Here is an 18129-nt window from a genome sequence, read left to right as displayed (position 1 = left end):
TCCTTCCCCTGGCCCTCTCCCCACCACCTCCCACCACCGCAGCCCCTTGTCGGGCACCCATCCCCTGCATCACCCCTGCGCCCGCAGCCCGGGCCGGGTCCCCTCCTGCCTGGGCAGCGCTCGCCACTTCAGGTGACAGGGAGAAGGCGCGGGGAGGAATCTCAGCCATAGGGAAAGGGCTGCGGCTTCCCGGAGCCCAGCGTTGGGTCACCCATCCTGGGGACACCAGCAGCTGGAGCCTGTGATCAAATAACAACGCACAGGGGAATCATCCAGAGCGAGTTTTCTCTCTCATCTTTGACTTTCTGAGCCTTAAAAGACAAAATTTAGCATATCATTAAAGAGAGAGACTTCAAACTGAGTTCTTAACGAAACAATAACATCTTTCAAAGTGGCTTGTGCACTTTTTCCCACCTTAAAGTGCCCCAAGAGCATCGCCATCCGGACAAAAACCATGGATTTTACCGCTACTGTATTCTGTGGCAAACAACTATACTGAAAGAGTGTAATAGCAAGAAGAAAGCTCTGTGACAGCTGAAACAGCCACTGCCTTCTTTTACAAACTCCTTAAGCTAGTAGAGAGCAAAATAAACCCCTGTAAGTGTATATATTAATAATGAAAACATTATTTTTTCCTAAAAGGCCTTGAAATGGACAGAGTAAGAAAAAACGCAAAGGAAATGCAATTAGTGCAGCCAAGGCAAGCTACTTCCAGCTCCTGAGTTACTACAAGAAAAATGCAGGTGCACCCATCACCCCTAATACAGAAAACCACCCCGTCTGCACCACCTGAGTGCAAATGCCAGGGCCTGAATCTGACAGCTGTGGAGCCGGGCATCGAGCTGTGTCATGAGCGGCACGCCTGCTTTTGGAGCCCCTGTCGTACCTGCTCGGGACAGAGTTCCCTGTTTCCCGTACCAAGGAAGCCCAGAGCTGTGTCCAGGCTCTCCCAGCTCCCTGGCCGCCACCATCCCCCCTGAGCGCTAGCACCGCAGGAGGAGCGGGGCTGAGCTGGGACCCTCCTCCGAGTAAAGAGCAACGAACAGATAGAAGGGACGGAGCAGAAACAAGGGCTTAAGCTCATTGGGAGGAGAAACAGTTTTCACATGCCCTGCTTCATTGGGACGTTATGCCTAGTATTTTGGACAGGGAATTTAATTTGCCTCTTTTTCCCCCTATCAACAATCCATTTCTTCATGGCTGCAAAAAATTAGCCTCATTTACTGTTAAGAACAGACCAAGTGGTTGGATTCCTGCACAAGTTCTGATAGACATAAGAACCGAGATTACAGCAAGTCTGATGTTCTTCACTAAAAAGCAAGGGTTGGTATGGCATTCGGACAGAAATTAAAGAACAGCTAAATCAGGAAATGCAATTACTGTAGAAAGCTCAATCTTAACTCAGTGTTCTTCTCCATCAGCCTTAAACTAATGCCCTCTCTTCATGTAATTATAGACTATTAGTTACACCAAACCATATTTGCATACTTACACAATGTTACTGTACCTCTAACGCACATACCATTCTGCAGTATTAACGTTGCTTCAAATTTAATTTGTGTGGGTTTTACTCCAGGGTAATTCGGGACTTTAGTGAAGCTCCCAACTGCTGGTGCCTGATTAATTCGGGTCGAAGCCAGAGGAATGACTCACCAGAAAAATAAACCCACTTGTGGGCGACACAGCAGGGACAAAACTGATAGGCTGATGGTAAGTGTAAGGGTCATCAGAATAACAAAGTTATTAGTCTTCAAAAAAGAACGGACAGAAAATTGTCTATTTTAGGTTCACTCACGCTGGCTGTGTGTCCTGCCGTCCTGAGAGCGCTCCAGCACCCACCCAGAGCAGCATTTGCTCTGCGAAGCAGCGCACAGAGATGGGGTCAGCCAGGCCCTGCGCTGCTCCGTCCCACCGACCACCCAACTCTGCGTCAGGAGCTTTAGGAGACATTTTAAACAGCTCCCAAGCAGACTTTCCGTCACTTTGTTAATTGGGCTCTTCCACTGATCTAAGTACAACAAAGGTAAAACCTGAACCTACTGTCTGTGCTCACCCATAGAGGAATCTGCTGTCTGGAGCATATGAGGAAATAATTATTTTTATTTTCTACATGCCTCAATCAAAAATATTCCAAAGGCCAAAAGCTTAGCCTAGAGGTGCCCCTAAGGTAAAGAGCTTAGTTTTAAGGTGCCTCTGGCTGAGCTTTCATGTTAAAGACCCCTAAAAAGCTAACGCTCTAGCTTAAGGGCACCTTTGAGCTAAGCTTTAAAATCGGCTCAAAGGTAAGTGACTAAAGATCCCAGCCTTCGTGTCACCTCAGCTGGAACCTCCAAAAATGCTACCGCAAAGCCCAGGCACAATCTGAGAAATGTGGAAAACCAGAGAACTGCTAAAGGCTTCAGAGAGAACAAAATGATTGTTACCTTGGGAATACTTAAATACAGGAATTGCTCCACTCTTCGGTAGCCTTTTGGAGCCAGAGAACTATTCATACAAATACTCTGGGAATTATAATACCTTCAAAATCCTTGATTTTAAAGGAAAGTCACATTTTGGTCTTTCAAGGACCCTGAATCTTGTGAGTATCAAGATATTTGGGAAATAACCGCTCTATTTAAGTACAGGTTTCATTATTTAGTATATTTTCCCACTAAAACAGTATTTAATTTTGAGCTAAAAGTCAGTTTCACTAACAGCACCCGAGTGGTGCTTGTTGCTTACCTTGCCATTGAAAAATTTATAAACCAGGCACTGGACATCTGAACGCTTCGGATTAATAAACTAAAGGTAAAGGTATTCCTAAAGCAACAGATTAACTTCCTTAAAGTAATCACATTAAATGAACCAAGTTAGCTCCAGGCCTCATTTACCAAAGCAGACGCTGTTTGACCTTTTCTAGCTCAGCTTTGTCAAAATACCGATACCACATAGAGAGCATGGGATACCCATCTGTAAAAGCTATTTGCGTGTGTTTGTCCAGATCTGAAGGAGGAGCAGAGCCCAGGGATGCTCCAGCACAGGGAGGTTTACAAGGAGACGTGAGGACTTGCCCCGTCCCCAGCCTCCCACGGCACCACACTGCGAGTGCATCCAGCAGCAGCCTCCTAACGTGCAGCTGTGCCCTCGGCATGACTCCCACCGCCCACAGAGGCCACGGAGCCAAATCTGCCATCCCCAGGGTCAGGGTGACACAGGAGCAACTTCACAGAAGACAGAGGAGCTGCTGTGACTTATCAAGCGGCAGAGACCAGAATTAGTCCGTGCCCTCCCTTGCTCTCTGCACGCGCAGCCTGTAATTCGGAAGTATGCGTAATTTCTGAAGATCAAGTGTACATACACTTTCTGTTTCAACCCCCCGCAGGATAGACCTAACCTGCTGGCGGGGGAGAGCTTGGGGCTGCCAATGGAGCTCCCTGCAGACTCACGTCTGGCACAGCGGCAGCGGGCACCACGTGGGGACCGGGCTGACGGCCGTGGGTCGGTGCTGGCATCCCCTCGGGATAACTCCGACAGGCTCTGCCCTCTCTCAGGGGATGGCAGAGACCGAGGACAAGGGCTTTCTGTACCCGGCGGCAGGGCGGAGTGGGGCTGCTCCATGGGCTGGTGCCCGCCGAGGACAGTCGCTGCCCTGTGCGCTGCTGCAGCTGCGGCTCAGGCAGAGCCCCCGGGCACGGGTGCCAGCCATTCTTCATGGGCCTTGAAAGAAACATTCATTTTCAAATACATAATATTTACCCCACTGACTTTTTTAAAATCTATTTATTAAACTGCCTTTTCATTTCTTCCCCTCTGCTCAGCGATACGGCTGGTCTGCACTCAGTGCCGCTCCCCAGGGACACCCGGCCAGCTGCAGCAGGGACGGTGCGGTCAGTGTCACCAGGGCAGTGTCACCAGGGCAGAACGCGTGCAGCGCCCGCGGAACCCATGGAAGGGGACAGCCTGCAGCCCTGCCGTGGCCCTGCCAAGCACGCAGGAGTGTCCCAGCCACCGAGAGGGTGCAGAGGCTGCCCGGCTCCCCTGGACATCCCGCAGCGTGTCCCCCACAGCCCAGCCTGCGCGCCACCACTGGGCTCAGCGCCACTCTCAACGGGAAACCTGGATGGCTCCCCCAACTGCCTGCAACTGGAGCAGATGGACGTACCCACGGAGCCGACCCAGCCACAACAGAGAGAATTCCTTGTACTTATACCTACACGTTAATACTAAAAGGCGTGCTAAGGATTGAAGATTCTCCCCAGAGGGAAAAAAAAAGTACGGAAAATGACTACAGTTTGGCTTTAAAATAAAGTTTTCAGGAGGGTACAGGTGAGGAAGACCAAACCTTCACTTTTCATGGTCTAGGGTGTTACGCAACACAGCTGTGACCAACTGTCTTCAGCGATACAGAAACTCACAACTTCAGCCAGAATTCCCCTGCTGTGCACAGAAAACCCATCACAGTGGGGGACGGTGGGGGGATGGGACAGATAACTTAAATTCAGTTTGTGCTGTTCAGTGTAACAGCACATTGGCCCAAAGGTCATACAGACTCCAGCAGATCAGCAGGCTGCCACACAGTAAATATACAAAACGCGTTCTGTACTAAGGATGGATGATTTTCTTAGTTACAGTACCAGTTCCCTTCCTGGCTATCCCACATTAAGAGAAAATAAGAGCCCAACAAGAGTAGTAACAGCCTCAGAAAGCTTCATTTGTCAGGCCAGGCTCAGACAGGGAACTTAAGTGAATGAGACTAAATACGACATCACCATAAAGACAATGCTGAGCAGTTCTGCAGGCTACATAGTGGAGAGTGATAATCATTTTAATTGCAGATAGTTTTGTTAGAGATAAATGAACACAAACCATGAAGACAGCTCAGCACTAGAACTGATTACCAGCAAAGACAACAATTTGGCATCCTTTGAGGACTGAGAGAAGAACCTGTTAAGTATCCCCTTTATTAGAGCCTGCTGCAATCAGAAAGGTGAACTAAGAGCCCTCCCTAGCTCTTAACCAGGCCTCCAGTCACCCATCACCTCTCTGACGCTATGTTTCCATGCTAACTTCCATGCTAATTATCACTTAAAATCACTTATTGTCACTTAAATCTTGGGAGAAGCAATATGGCATGATGGTTTTCTCCTGTATATGTCCTCCCATTCAAAAATCTCAAGTCAGTTTATTAATTCATTTATTGCTAAATCAGAAGAGCCTACAGACAGGCTGGATAGGAGTACGATTCCAGACCAAATCTGGCATGGATGAAGATCTTGTAGAATCCCTGTACTATGTCAATACTACCAATAAGTATCGCCAGTCCCACCAGATGACTCGCACGGGGCTTTTCAATGCTGTTTTTTTGATTCCGTACAAAATGCCACTGAGAAATCTACCCATGTTTTCTTCCAGCTTTGACCAGGAATGTGTGAAATCCCAGGCTGCTGTGCCAGCAGTCCCACTAAGCACAGATCGGAATCGCTGAAATACCAACAGTACCGTCTCCCAGAAAAAACAGTGTTTCCAGCAAAAGCGCCAGACGCGCAGCCAGGAGGGCAGCGAGTGCAGCCTCGCCGATCACGTAATAAAGGCAGTCGAGATGTTAACTAACGAGACTCGGACCCAGACCACAGCCTGCAGAAACCGTACAGCCAGCCCTTTGTTTTCTGTTTCTGCAGCTGCAACTGAAGACCTTTCCATGGCCCCACCACTTGTTGATCTCCAACGTGAGTCACATCTGCACATACCGCTCCTGTCCCTGCTGCACGGTACTGCTCCTTTGTCCCCTCTGCATGGTACCGCTCCCGTCCCTTCTGCACGGTACCACTCCTTTGTCCCCTCTGCACAGTACTGCAGATAAACAAGTGCACTTGAATTTCAGGCTTATTACAGCTTGGCGCACAGTCTTTGTTCTCGGTTCCAGGTTCTTTGCTGACCTAGATCTCTCATTTACAGCTCTGAGAATCTGGGATGAAGGGAAGAGAATTCTGACAGTGAGGTACCATCAAATACATCGGGACTTCAGGTCTGGGTCTGGATGGAGCCGGGATCAGAGGGGTCTCTGGAGGGACACCTTTGTCTGGAAGGGGTTGGTGCAGGGGCAGGACAGAGTTTCTCCTCTGGGTACGAGGGACACCTCTGCCAGGCCAGGGGAGGAGAGGGGCCTTTTCTCTCTGACAGGCTCTGCTGCCTGGTGCCTTCTGTCTGTCTGCAGAGTAAAGTCTGGCTGAAAGACCGACCAGAGCAGCCTCTGACCAAACCCGGCCCTGAGGCATCACATCCTCCCCCCAGGAATAGTTGTGTTCATTTGTGAGTCTGCACTCCCCCGAGAGTGAACCAGAGATACCAAATTGCAACTTCCTCACTCAAAACACGGAGGTACGAGCACTAGGTCCTGCTCCAGAGAGTATGCTGAGGGCTCCTGTATGCTACAGTGGCCTTTTCAGCCCCTCCAAGAGGACTGAGGCAGGAGTCAGGCTCTTACCTGGGTTCTCTTCTTGGTTTGCTAGTGATTTAGGCTGTAACAGAGTCATTTAAACTCTCCAGATCTCAGTTTCACCCCGAGCTAATGATACACATCTGATAATAGGTCTGAGAAACAGTTCTGTTCAAGTTTCATTTTTTATACATTGTTTGCAAGGGAGAAGAATATATAGCACACCAGTGTGCGTTCTTTCTTGAATTAATTTTTTTTTCCTCTCAGTAGACTCATATGACCTCCCCTAAAACAGCAAGGTCTGCTTCTCCATTTAATTACTTATTCCAGCAGAAAAACCCAAAAGTTACTTATTCAGATTATCTGAAGGAGACATGCCTTTGGACAAAGTCAAAATGAAAACAAAAGAGATCATCAGGGAAATCTTCAAAGAAAGAACTCCAGAGCTAGTCTGAGTTATCTATGTGGATTATTTTATCTGCTTAGAATTTCACAGAAAATAATAATAATAAAAAAGTCCATACTGTCTGCTTGGACTAAAATATAGCAACCTAAGTAGATAGAATAATTTAGCCTGGAGCGTCATCATCTACTGCCCAGTCCCTCCTGCTTGACCCTTCCATTCTGTATCTTCAGCCTTACAACATTCTTGGTGAAGGCATCGGGAGCCGAGGCAAAGAATCCCCACAATGCTGCTTTTTAGCTAGACCCACGCAGTGGGCAGAGACTAAAGACAATCTCCTCAATACCAGCCGTAACCATACATCCCTGCACTGTTTGTCTGGATTTTCCCATCGCTCACGGATGAGGTCGGTAATTCAGTGTATGCACACAGACTCAAATTAGATGAACGAGCCTGTGAAAGCCGGGTGACAGGACGGGTGTTTTTCCTCATTAATCAACTGTGGTTAGGGCGCACATGGGAAATCGCTGCGGTTCCCCATAGGGGAGTAGCAGTGGTGGGAAATTTTGATCCAGCTGAGCTGTTTGGACGACTGCAGATGACTCACCAAACTGACAGTTCACACCCAGCGTACGCACACACAGTCGTATCACACGGGATTATAGATCTGCATGAACGACCGCTCCCTATGGGAGAAGTCCCACTGGAGTTTCAGGGAACATGGACCTGATACTTCGCATTCCTGCCCAGAAAAGTTCAAACACTGCCGAGTTCAAACATTTCGTTTATCCCAAAGAGCTGCAGAGCTGTTTTGCCGAAACCTGAGAACGGGCTTTACTGTATGGGAGTAAGGGCACAGGTAACCAAACCCAGGCAGTGATAGATATGATTTTTTCATTTTCTTGGGAACATACATCTGAATTAAAGGCCACATTTACAAACTACATAAACCTGCAAAACGCGCAGCACCACAACCAGAAAGTCTTCCTTAAGCGGGTCCTACCGCTTGCTCATTTGCGCAATTAGTGCAGTTACCAGTACCCCAAGAAGCATCGACAGCAATAAACACAGTCTTTTTCCGCTCAGGCTCCAGACGGAGCCGCCGTTCGTCCTCCTGAGCCTCCTCCGGAACAAACATCGGCCGCCACCAGCCGCGCCGGGTCCACACCCCCCCCGCCCCGCGCCCGCGCACCTTCCGCACGGCAGCTGGAGGAGAGCGGCGGGGCTCTGCCCGCCCCCCCGCCCGCGTACCTTCCGCATGGCAGCTGGAGGAGAGGACGGCGCCGGGCGGCCGGAAGATGTACGGCAGGTAGCGCGAGAAGCATTTCATTTTCCAAAACGGTAATTAAAAAAAAAAAAGGGGTGGGGGTGGGGGTGTAAAACCATACAGAGCTAACAAATCAACCACTAAAAAAAAATAAAGAAAAAAATCCCGCGCCCCCCGCCACCTCCCCGCCGCCTCAGCCCATAGGGCTCCCGCGGTGCCCGGGCAGCCTAGGCGGCGGGGGCTGGCTGCGGGGGCTGCCCGGCGCGGGGAGCGGCCCCCATGCTGCCGGCACCGGCCCCGGCGCGGCGGGGAGCGCTCGGCCCGGCCCCGCCGCCTCGGCCGCGGTTGCTGACTCAGCCCGCCCAGCCCCGCGCAGCCCCCGGGAGCCGGGGGGGGGGGGGGGGGGGGCAGCGCTGACCCCGCCGGGCTGGAGCTGGTCCGTGTCGGGACAGCCCGCGCTCTCCCTGCGGGACGCACCGGCCCAGGGTCGGCGTGTCCCCACCGGGACCGCGTCCCGCGGAGCCGCGCTGGCCCCGCAGCACCGGCCCCGCGCCCGGCCCCTGCCCGCGGGGAGCGGCCCAAAGGCACTCACCGCCAGGGCGACCCGAACCACCGCGCGGAAACACGATGCTGGACGATAGAGGCTTCTGAGGCAGCGCCTTAACTCAGGCTCCCCAAAACCCAGCTGAACCTGCAGCGTTTAAATGGAACGGATCTAGATCAATATTTCTAACGCTTTTTCAACCGCAACCCTCTTTCAGGCAGGAATCCCACAGCCAAGTGCACTCCAGGCTGGCCCTGCAACAGCCTGCTCAGGTGCGCAGAATGGGAAATACCACAGAATGGGAAATATCTCAGCATCGAGAGGGCAGGTCGGAAGGAAAACAACGTGATAAGCTGCTGATGCTGACACTCCCTGTTTTCCTGCTGATTAATTACTCTACAGAGAAGTTTTTGGTTTAGGACAAACCACTCACCATTCCTGCCTGCTGTTGTTGCCTCGTGTGGAGCGCTGGGTCGTTTTGCTGTTTGGTTTCATCATCTGGCTGCAGTCTTGCTAATTTTGCCGTCATTGGCAGATGACAGCACGACTGCATTTGTACCGGAGAGATGCAAAGCATCTGTGCCAGTGAAGAGAGGAGCTTTTCATTTCACTTTCATATCTTTATTCAAAATACCCTCTCTGGATGTGGAAAAGAAAATGCAGGTGTGGGCTGCAGGCACTGCAAAGCCTCCCTGCTTAGAGAGGAGTCTCGCTCTGATTGCATCACACAAGAGAAGGCTGAAGATTAAGTACTATTGTATATCTCGGGTCCATCCCAGAAAACAAGATAGGAAATAAAGAGACAGTATTTTATAATGCAGTCTTCATGTGAGGTCACTTTATGCGTTCATGTATGACTCACACAATGATATTATTTAATATACTAGCCTGGAAATGCAAATGACTGTCTCTGAAGCAAACACCGCTGTTTAACTGCACCCAGAAACTACATTCACGTTTACTTGAGAAAGTGATGAATGTCATCTCCAGTTGAAATTACAGAGGGAAGTTAGGCGCGGTATGCATAATTAAACCACATCACAGACATGAACACTGCAATTACATCTCTCTAATGATCACAGCGGCTCAGTTACCACTTTCATAACAGCGTACAGCAAAACCTGGAAAAGAATGTGAATTTCCAAGCAGCTAGTTGAACTAGTATTCTCGAGCTGGGAGGCCAGCTGAGAACAGCTCTGGAGAAACCATTCACCTTCTACAAGGGAAGAAAAAGTGTATTACTCTTTCTTTATGACTTTCCCTTTCTCAGCAGGCAGCTCAGGCTCTGCACGGGCAGTGCATATCGTGAGAAGAGGGGCCCGATCTCCAGAGTCACGCTGCTGCACCACAGACGTGAATACCTGGATCCCCAGGCTGAAGCCCGCAGCCCACATGCACGGCAGCCCCAAACCTCGCAGGGCCACCCGTCCCCTCCGAACCTCTGCAGTCACTGCATGACCCTCCCTGGTGACGTGCCCTGCAGCAACCGCCAAGCAGCTTCCCACGCCACGGTAGGTCTAGACTCCGGATCTCAAGGCTCAAGAGGGCTAGAAGAAATTCCACCTCTTAAAATATAAAGGCCACTGCAGTAACACAAACCAACCTGCTCTGCACATGGGAAGATGGGATTTCATCACTGTTTGTTGGGCCTCTCTACGGCACAAAACCACTGCCTATGCTGGGAGGGTTAAGAGAAGAGGGATGTGATAAGGGTTTCAGTTATCCTGGAGGGATAAAGGACACATAAGGAATAAAATGTGAAATGGAAAGGGAAAGAAATTAATGGATTAATGGGCAATGCAATAAGAGAAAGGAAGATGAAGTGTGAAATGAGACTAAGAAAATGTAGGAAAATGCCCAGTAAGAAGTTTAAACCACAACAATCATAGCAGGAACAGAACTGAATGAATAAAATTTATTTCTTTTCAATTGTTCATGGTTTTGCAGTCCACATATTGGCTAAATGCCGAACAGATGTGCTTGCAGAGAGAGACGTGCCTAAGTGATTGAGGAGCACAAATCACCCTGAAAACTACCGAGTGTGAAAGGGGATGTCTTGCGCTCCTAAATCCCCCACCTGCCTCCATGAATCCCTTCCACATAGATACATATCTGTAGAAGTGTATGCACTGCAATTTATTTTAACTCCAGATTTAAAAATGAGCACAAAGTTATATTACCCAGAAACAGAATCCAACTGATTCCAGCAAAGGATGTTATAGTGGGAGAGGCGGTCTCATAATTCCCTGAAAAATTCTGTAAATAACAGCTGAAAACCAAAAGGAAATCTATTTCAAAGACTATAGTCAAAGCCATAATGCCTTCAAATGAATTTTCTGGATCGATACGTAATTTTAGAGACCCATCTCTTTCAAATGCATAAGTCCTTAATGAAGGCAGAAACAAAAAGAGTGTAACTTAGCCCTCTTCCAGCAGTTTCCAACAACATGCGAACAACCCCCCTGCACGCCGATTAGGCAAGATGTACATGACAAAGATGTACATGACAAACAAGTTCTGTTTGATCACAGCAACAAAAGGAAAAATCAACTTACCTTCTGTCACCCCAATATCTATAGTTCCTTTTACTTGACTAAAGCACCAGAGCACATCCTGCATGAGGTTTCCAAATCCTGCCAGGGAAACACGTGCAGAAAGAAGATAAGATACGATCACATTTGTATATAGCTTGTCCTTTTGTAAACAAACACACACACATCCACATACAAATTGGCACACAAGTGTCTGCAATCCCTGCATGAAGATAAATATTTGCTCACCTGTTATCATTCTTCCTTACAAAGTGCAAAGCTAACACTGCAAAACTGGAAACATCATGCCCGTGTTATGAATTGCCCGTCTGTTTATTTTCTCCGTACCATGGTAGGGCTATTTCGAAAACGGTGCAATTGGAGTCAGTCCCCTCTACATCACTGGCAGCATCACAGAAGAGTCAGGAGGCCCTGTAGTCACGGTCTTTGTCACAGCCTCTCTTCATCAGAATACTAATGCCCCCAATCATTTCCAGCACTGTTAGAGAGAGAGCGAAACGGAAAAAGAGAACTGCTCTTACCACCACAACAATTTTTTTCCCAATTTGTGGTCAGTGTAGTTGTGAACTGCTTGGCAATGAACCCAAGCAGAATGAAGCCGCTTTACAGTACATCATATTATAATCAACATTTGCGTGGAATCAGAAGTGCACTGTAGTTTCTTTAAAAGAATGCTACGGGCACTTCTATTATAAGGCATATTATTAAGCTGTAGCTCTCTCAACTGCGCTTGCTGCTGTAGCAATACTCGGTGTTAAACCACTCTCAGAGAAATTAGGATTTTATCTACTGCTGCTCCTCATTTTCTTGACAGGTCGGCAGAATTTCCCTTTCTGTAATGCAGTTTTCATTGTAGCACAGAAAATCCACTGCCTCAAAGGACAACTTGCTTCCTTTTATCCTAACACACATTTTATCTCAAAGCAATTTCCAAACGCGAAGAAAGCAGCACAATGGAGCCGTGAGGACAGGAAATACCATCTTACCTGTTTTACACACAGGTGAAACGTAGCACAGGAAATGTGAGGGTTTTGCAGTCGGCAGGTGGGATACTGGACCCAGTCAGGGGGTCGCGCTGCAGCAGACTCAAACTTGTGACTTCCCTGCAAAAGAAAAGGAAAACATGGGACTGGGAGATAACGTATGGCTGGAGATAAAACTGAGCTAACTGGACTGTCTCTTGGCCTACCCAAATGTCTTTGTGAGATTTCTGTCTGGTTTTTATATCATGGTAAGTTTCTGTATATGAATACAGGTCAATATATATCATATATATTAAAAGTTATACATAAAAAAAAGTTATATAAAAAGCTTTATTGGATCATTCAAGCCAAATACAGGGGAAAATTGGAGTTTTAAGAGTATGAAAAGATCTGGAATCCAAGGGTGTGAGACAGTTTGATAAGATTATGAAAGAATATTAAGTTTAGTGAGATTCATAACTTGAGAGGTGCAAACAATGGGAACAGCTACAAAATATGACAGGAAGATGCGAAAAAAAAGACACCTATGAAAACAGGTCGTAACATTATTGCATAAACCTGAATGTCTCATAAATTCTGCTAGGCTATTTCAAAAGCAAGTAGACAACATGGTGGCTGATAGGAGCAACATCATGATAACCTTTCTAGAAAGCCCTTCTGTGTTATTACTCAATTCCACTCAGATAAATCCTTAAAGGAAAAGGGATTCGTGACTTCAAATTCTTCCTCCTAGTCTGGGAGTCCGATGACAGCTGACAAGTTTCTAAAAACATGGATTTTTGTATTGTCCAGTACCTGGGCTGCTCGTGGGAGCAGACATGGATGGGCAGACAGACAGAGAGACAGCACCGCGTCCACCGTGGCCACTCGCCCGGCTCCATTCCATGTTGTGTGCAGTTCTTGTTTAAGAAAAGCTTCTGAGCATCAGAGCAGGGTTTTTCCTCACGAAAGGCAAAACCGAGGTTTTAGAGGAATTATTTCTAAGTCAACTTTCTCAAGAGCCCTGTAAGCGGCTCCTCTGGCGCTGTTTGCAGGGCTGCTCAGCCATCATCCACTGGCCGCACTACGGAGCTGCTGCTGCCACAGACGCTCCGCGCACCGCTTAATCCAAATGACGAGCGAAGGCAGCACCTAGTGCGGTCCTGCTTGGGTTTAGTAAACCAGATTTTAATAAATTTCTACTGATAGAAACGATCCTGACTATTCACAGCAGCTGACGATGCTGCGAGCAGGAGGGTGCGAGGCCGGTCCCGGAGCGCGGCCCAGGCCCGGTGCGGGGGAGCCGCCTCTGCACCACCGGGCCGTCGCGGCGGCCTCTTTACCCGGAGGAGGGACCGGGTGTTACTATTTCAGAGAAACGTCAACGTTTCCATTCGCCGGGAATGGCTTCCCGCTGAGCCCGGCTCCGGGCGGCTCGCCCCTCACGGGACGCTCCCCGCGGGGCCGCTCCTGTCCCGCCGCCGAGTTCTGACCGCGGGTCCGCACACCGACACCGGCCGCCGCCGCCTCAGGGCCCAGCGCCGCGCATGCGCTGGGGGCGGGCGGAACAGGCGGCGGCAGCGGCCGCGCTGAGCCCCGGGCCCGGGGGAGAGGCAGCGGCCGGGCCGGCCCTCGGGCGGGCTGCGAGCGCGGCCGGAGATGGGGGGCCACGGCGCCTCCGGTCCCGGACCGGCACCACCCGCAGCGGCGCCGCCTCCCCCGACCGCGGCCCGGGGCAGCTGTGCCGGGCTGTGTGGGTGCTCCGAGCAGGCTGTGCTGAGCCTGGCTGCGGGGTGCGGGGGCGTGCACGGCCCGGGACATCCCGCGTGGTGGGTGCCTGAAGGTCAGCACAGCCCGGTGTGTCCTGCTCCGGTTATGTACCGCCAAGGTGGGCTCAGAGCATAGAATCGTGCAGTGGTTTGGGTTGGAAGGGACCTTAAAGCCCATCTAGTGCCAGCCCCTGCCCTGGGCAGGGACACCTCCCACCACACCAGGTTGCTCCAAGCCCCGTCCAACCTGGCCTTGAACCCCTCCAGGGATGGGGCAGCCACAGCTTCTCTGGGCAACCTGGGCCAGGGGCTCACCGCCCTCACAGCAAACAATTTCTTCCCAATATCTCATCTGGAATTCTCTTTCAGTTTAAAACCATTCCCCCTCATCCTATGGCTCCCCTCCCTGATCCAGAGTCCCTCCCCATCTTTCCTGGAGCCCCTTTAGGGACTGGAAGGGGCTCCAAGGTCTCCCCGGAGCCTTCTCTTCTCCAGGCTGAACCCCCCAGCTCTCTCAGCCTGTCCTCACAGCAGAGGGGCTCCAGCCCTCCCAGCATCTCTGGGGCCTCCTCTGGCCCCGCTCCAACAGCTCTGTGTCCTTCTGCTGTTGGTGCCCCAGAGCTGGAGGCAGCACTGCAGGGGGGTCTCCCCAGAGTGGAGCAGAAGGGCAGAATCCCCCCCTCGCCCTGCTGCCCACGCTGCTGGGGATGCAGCCCAGGCTGTGGGGGGTTTCTGGGCTGCCAGCGCACGTTGCTGGGTCGTGTTGAGCTTCTCATCCACCAACACCCCCAAGCCCTTTTCGGCAGGGCTGCTCTCCATCCCTCCATCCCCAGCCTGTGCTGGTACCAGGGGTTGCCTTGACCCAGGGGCAGGACCCTGCACTTGGCCTGGTTGTAACCTCATGATGTTCACACAGACCCACTTCTCGCAGTCCCTGGATGGTTTGTCTCACTGCTGTGTTTCAGAGCGCTCACAGGGGCTGGTCTCATCTTTCCTGCGTTAAGAGAATGGAGCCACAGGACGGCTGGCAGTGGGCACCTGGCTGGCCCACATCGCCCTGAAGGAGAGTCACGGTTTCTTTCCTTAAGTGCCAGATGAGCAGGTGAGGGCACTGAGTACCCACCGTGTGCACTGAGAGGACGCTGTGTCGTGCCCTCTGACTGGAGGAACTGAAGCGAGAGAGAGGACGGCTGCTGCGGGCCTGTGAGCTCCTTGTATCCGGGCTCTATAGTGCACACACAGCAGTGCCTCCATAGGTGCCTCACTGAGCTCTGCTTCTGCCAGTGGTACCAGATTAGGGGATCCTGGTGCCAGTATCCCTGCTGCCAGCCCCTGTCCCGCGGGCCGTGCTGGGGGTTTGTCCCTGGTTAGATCAGGGTGTGCTCTGCAGTGCTTAACCTTTTGTATGAGTGTATGTTCTGGATGAGAGCTGTTCCCTTTGACCTCCCCATTAACAGCTCTGTCTGTCTGTAGTCTCAAAAATAACTACTCAAGCATTTGTAAATAATGTCAGCCCATTCCTTAAAATTTTACTGTGCAAGGTGGAGGATGGAGTCCAGCTGCTTCAGGCTCTGCCGCTGGGCTCCTCAGTGTGGTTGATGGTCTGCCTCTGCCTTTGAGAGACATCACTAATTATTCGCTCTCTGTAATTAAGCCTTTCTGTAACTCTCACATGAGACCAGCTAGCAGGTGCTGGGCACAGGGCTGGTAGAGGTAACTCGGTGCTTTGTGCTTTCCTTTAGGCTTTCTAGGTTCCATCACAGATCAGTAGAATTCTGTTCCCAGCGGTCAGAAAAATTCCTGAAGTATAATACATGGATATGCGACCCTGAATAGCAAGTACTGCGTAATACCATTGTCCTGAGCACAGATGGCTCGATCTCTTGGAGCTTTTCAGCATGGAAGAACAGATCAACAAAAGCATTTGAGTCCTTGTCTGCTTCACTAGGCACCCATTAAAATTCTGGTCTTTAGTCACTATTTATACAGTAAGAATTACATTGGGAGTACTTCAGAGTCAATTCCTGACACTTTCAGGTGCGCAGGATTCTCACTGCCTAGGTTAGAGTTAAGTAAAGATGAATATGTTGCCAGTAGGAAAAAGTGCCATAATAGAAACAGGGGAAAGATTCAAGACTTGTGTATTGGTAATGCACTGGAGTAACTCCCTTGCTGGGTAACATCCAATGTAAAGTTTGGAATTTTTTAAATTTTAAATGTAATTCATTTTTAAATTCTCAACAGAGAAATTCTGGAGTTTGAGGGTGAACTCATTTCCCAGGAGAAACAGTGCTTTTTAAATCAGAAGATGGAAGGTCTGCCAGATGTTTGCACATTTATTGAAACATGAAATAAAAATGAGTTTAAGAACTGCAGAGGTTTTCTTGCCAAAACATAGGTCTCTCGGCTAGCTGTGGTCTTAACTGGAAGGTGTTGTGCAGGGCTGAGTGCTAGCGTGGGAGAAGGGAGCTGCTGATCCTGGCTGGATCCATGGGAAAGGGAGGTCAGAGCGCCATGGTGCTCGGCACCAGGGACGGGCGAACAGTGGCCATTCCTTGGCCGTGGCAGTGCTTTGGCAGCCAGATGTTGGATGTGGCCTGGAGGGGGAGAGAGAGTACGGCACCAGAGTCCTTTCCAATGGTGTATCTGGTTTCACCATGACCCCATTTACACATCAGGGAAAAAACTGTAATGCTGAAATGACTGACTTTCGCAAAGGACCAAGTTTTTCAGATTGCCAGAAGATGACTTTTTCTAAGGGAATAGATTTCCCTGGCTCATGTTTACTCAGACTTTTCCCTGAAGGATAGGAGGGAGAACATTTATGCAAGTTAGTTCATACAAATCAACAGCTGTTAGAGCAATTTTTTTCCTCGGAGATTTAAAGTGCGAATTACAAAAACTGGAAAGCAAATATGGCAATCAAGCCCATCTGGGACAAGAATATTTTTATATGTAAGCTTTTCTTTATACAGTCTTGGCAATAATAATATCTCTGATTCTGTAACCTAAGGAAACCAATGAACAAATACCTCTTTTTCTAATTGTTGTGATAAGGTTTATGCGGTTGTTATTTCCTTATTGTTTAAAACATTTTTATTATTTATTGTTTTGTCATTAAAGGGACAAACTGTAATGGGTATTTTACAGGGTCTAACTCTAAGAGTTAGACCCTCATTTTACTTCAATAGTTATTATTTGATAACATTTGTCTAACAGACTGAGTGTGGTTTTGTTGAGTGAAGACGTGCTGTGTTCCCAGTTGCTGTGGTCAAGGTGTAGGGTTTGTATACGTGTGGCTATGAGGACGTGCACGTGTGCTCTCGGTAAAGTCTGCTGCCTCACCTTGACTTCTCTTGAGTAACCACCAGAATTATTTGAGCCTTTGATTCTGATTTTTTACATCTGCCGACCTGTAAGTGCCTTACACTGCAGCTTTATTAATGTCAGTTTAGCATCTGTGTGTGATAGATGTCTAATGTTCGGTTACTAGCGTTTTGTAAAGATTTCTATGCGTATAAACACATCTGTCTCATTTTATGTGATTGTTTTGAAGAAACTACAAACAACCGTGTGTTTGATGACATTTTCTACATGTTTTCAAAGCATTTCTCAGAAACAGTTGCTGCTGAAGACATTCATGAAGAGTTTTTGGCAGTGGGAATGTAAAGTTGGATATGTGAACTCTTCAAAATACTAAGCACCTGCAAAAGAAAAACCAGTTGTATATAAGGTGTGTGTATATATATACACATATATATACATATATATATAGTCATGAGCACGTGATTACACACACTGTTTTTAGAGCTGAAATATATCTGTCTCACAGGTGTCCAAGACATTGAGAAAATTTACCTGGAACTCCTGATTTCCATTTTTAATCTCTGATTGCTGTGGCATGGCCTGCTGTCTTCTCTAACAGCTTTGGTAAGAGCGTCAGTGAGTCCCTTCAGCATCTGGGGAGTTTGCAGGGTTCTGCCTTGCATCTTCACTGTCATAAATGTTGTCGTTCAGTACATTTTTTGCGCAACCACCTTTGACAGGACTTGTTCCTGTCCTCGCTACTGTAGTTTTCATATTTGCACCAGGGACCATTTATTCCTGCTTTGCGCTGGAAGTGCTGAGAGCAGCAGACGGGGTTTCTTGGCCTGTGGTCCTTCCTGACTCCTAGAGCATGAATATTGCAATATTACAGAAACCAGGTTGGAAAAAAA

At 49.1% G+C, this 18129-nt stretch overlaps 1 protein-coding gene across 2 annotated transcripts in view; it reads right to left on the bottom strand.

The window, feature by feature from the left end:
- Positions 1 to 13680, bottom strand: part of PPP2R2B (protein phosphatase 2 regulatory subunit Bbeta) — a 100057-nt gene extending 86377 nt beyond the window's left edge. Inside the window, exons 1-4 of one of the 2 annotated variants that reach the window (XM_074604075.1) lie at positions 12960 to 13680; positions 12168 to 12284; positions 11410 to 11659; positions 11185 to 11262 (exon numbers count right to left, since the gene is read on the bottom strand). In XM_074604075.1, coding sequence (XP_074460176.1) covers positions 11185 to 11262; positions 11410 to 11419 — 88 coding nt within the window. In that variant the 5' untranslated portion in view covers positions 11420 to 11659; positions 12168 to 12284; positions 12960 to 13680. Of the gene's footprint in view, positions 1 to 8069; positions 8277 to 11184; positions 11263 to 11409; positions 11660 to 12167; positions 12285 to 12959 lie in introns of those variants that run through there. The other variant, XM_074604076.1, reaches the window with a different exon arrangement.
- Between the last annotated feature and the right edge of the window lie 4449 nt (positions 13681 to 18129).

Source organism: Larus michahellis, chromosome 11 (assembly GCF_964199755.1).
Source record: "Larus michahellis chromosome 11, bLarMic1.1, whole genome shotgun sequence".
In the NCBI taxonomy this organism is placed as follows: Eukaryota; Metazoa; Chordata; class Aves; order Charadriiformes; family Laridae; genus Larus; species Larus michahellis.
This window is presented reverse-complemented; position numbering and strand designations above follow the sequence as displayed.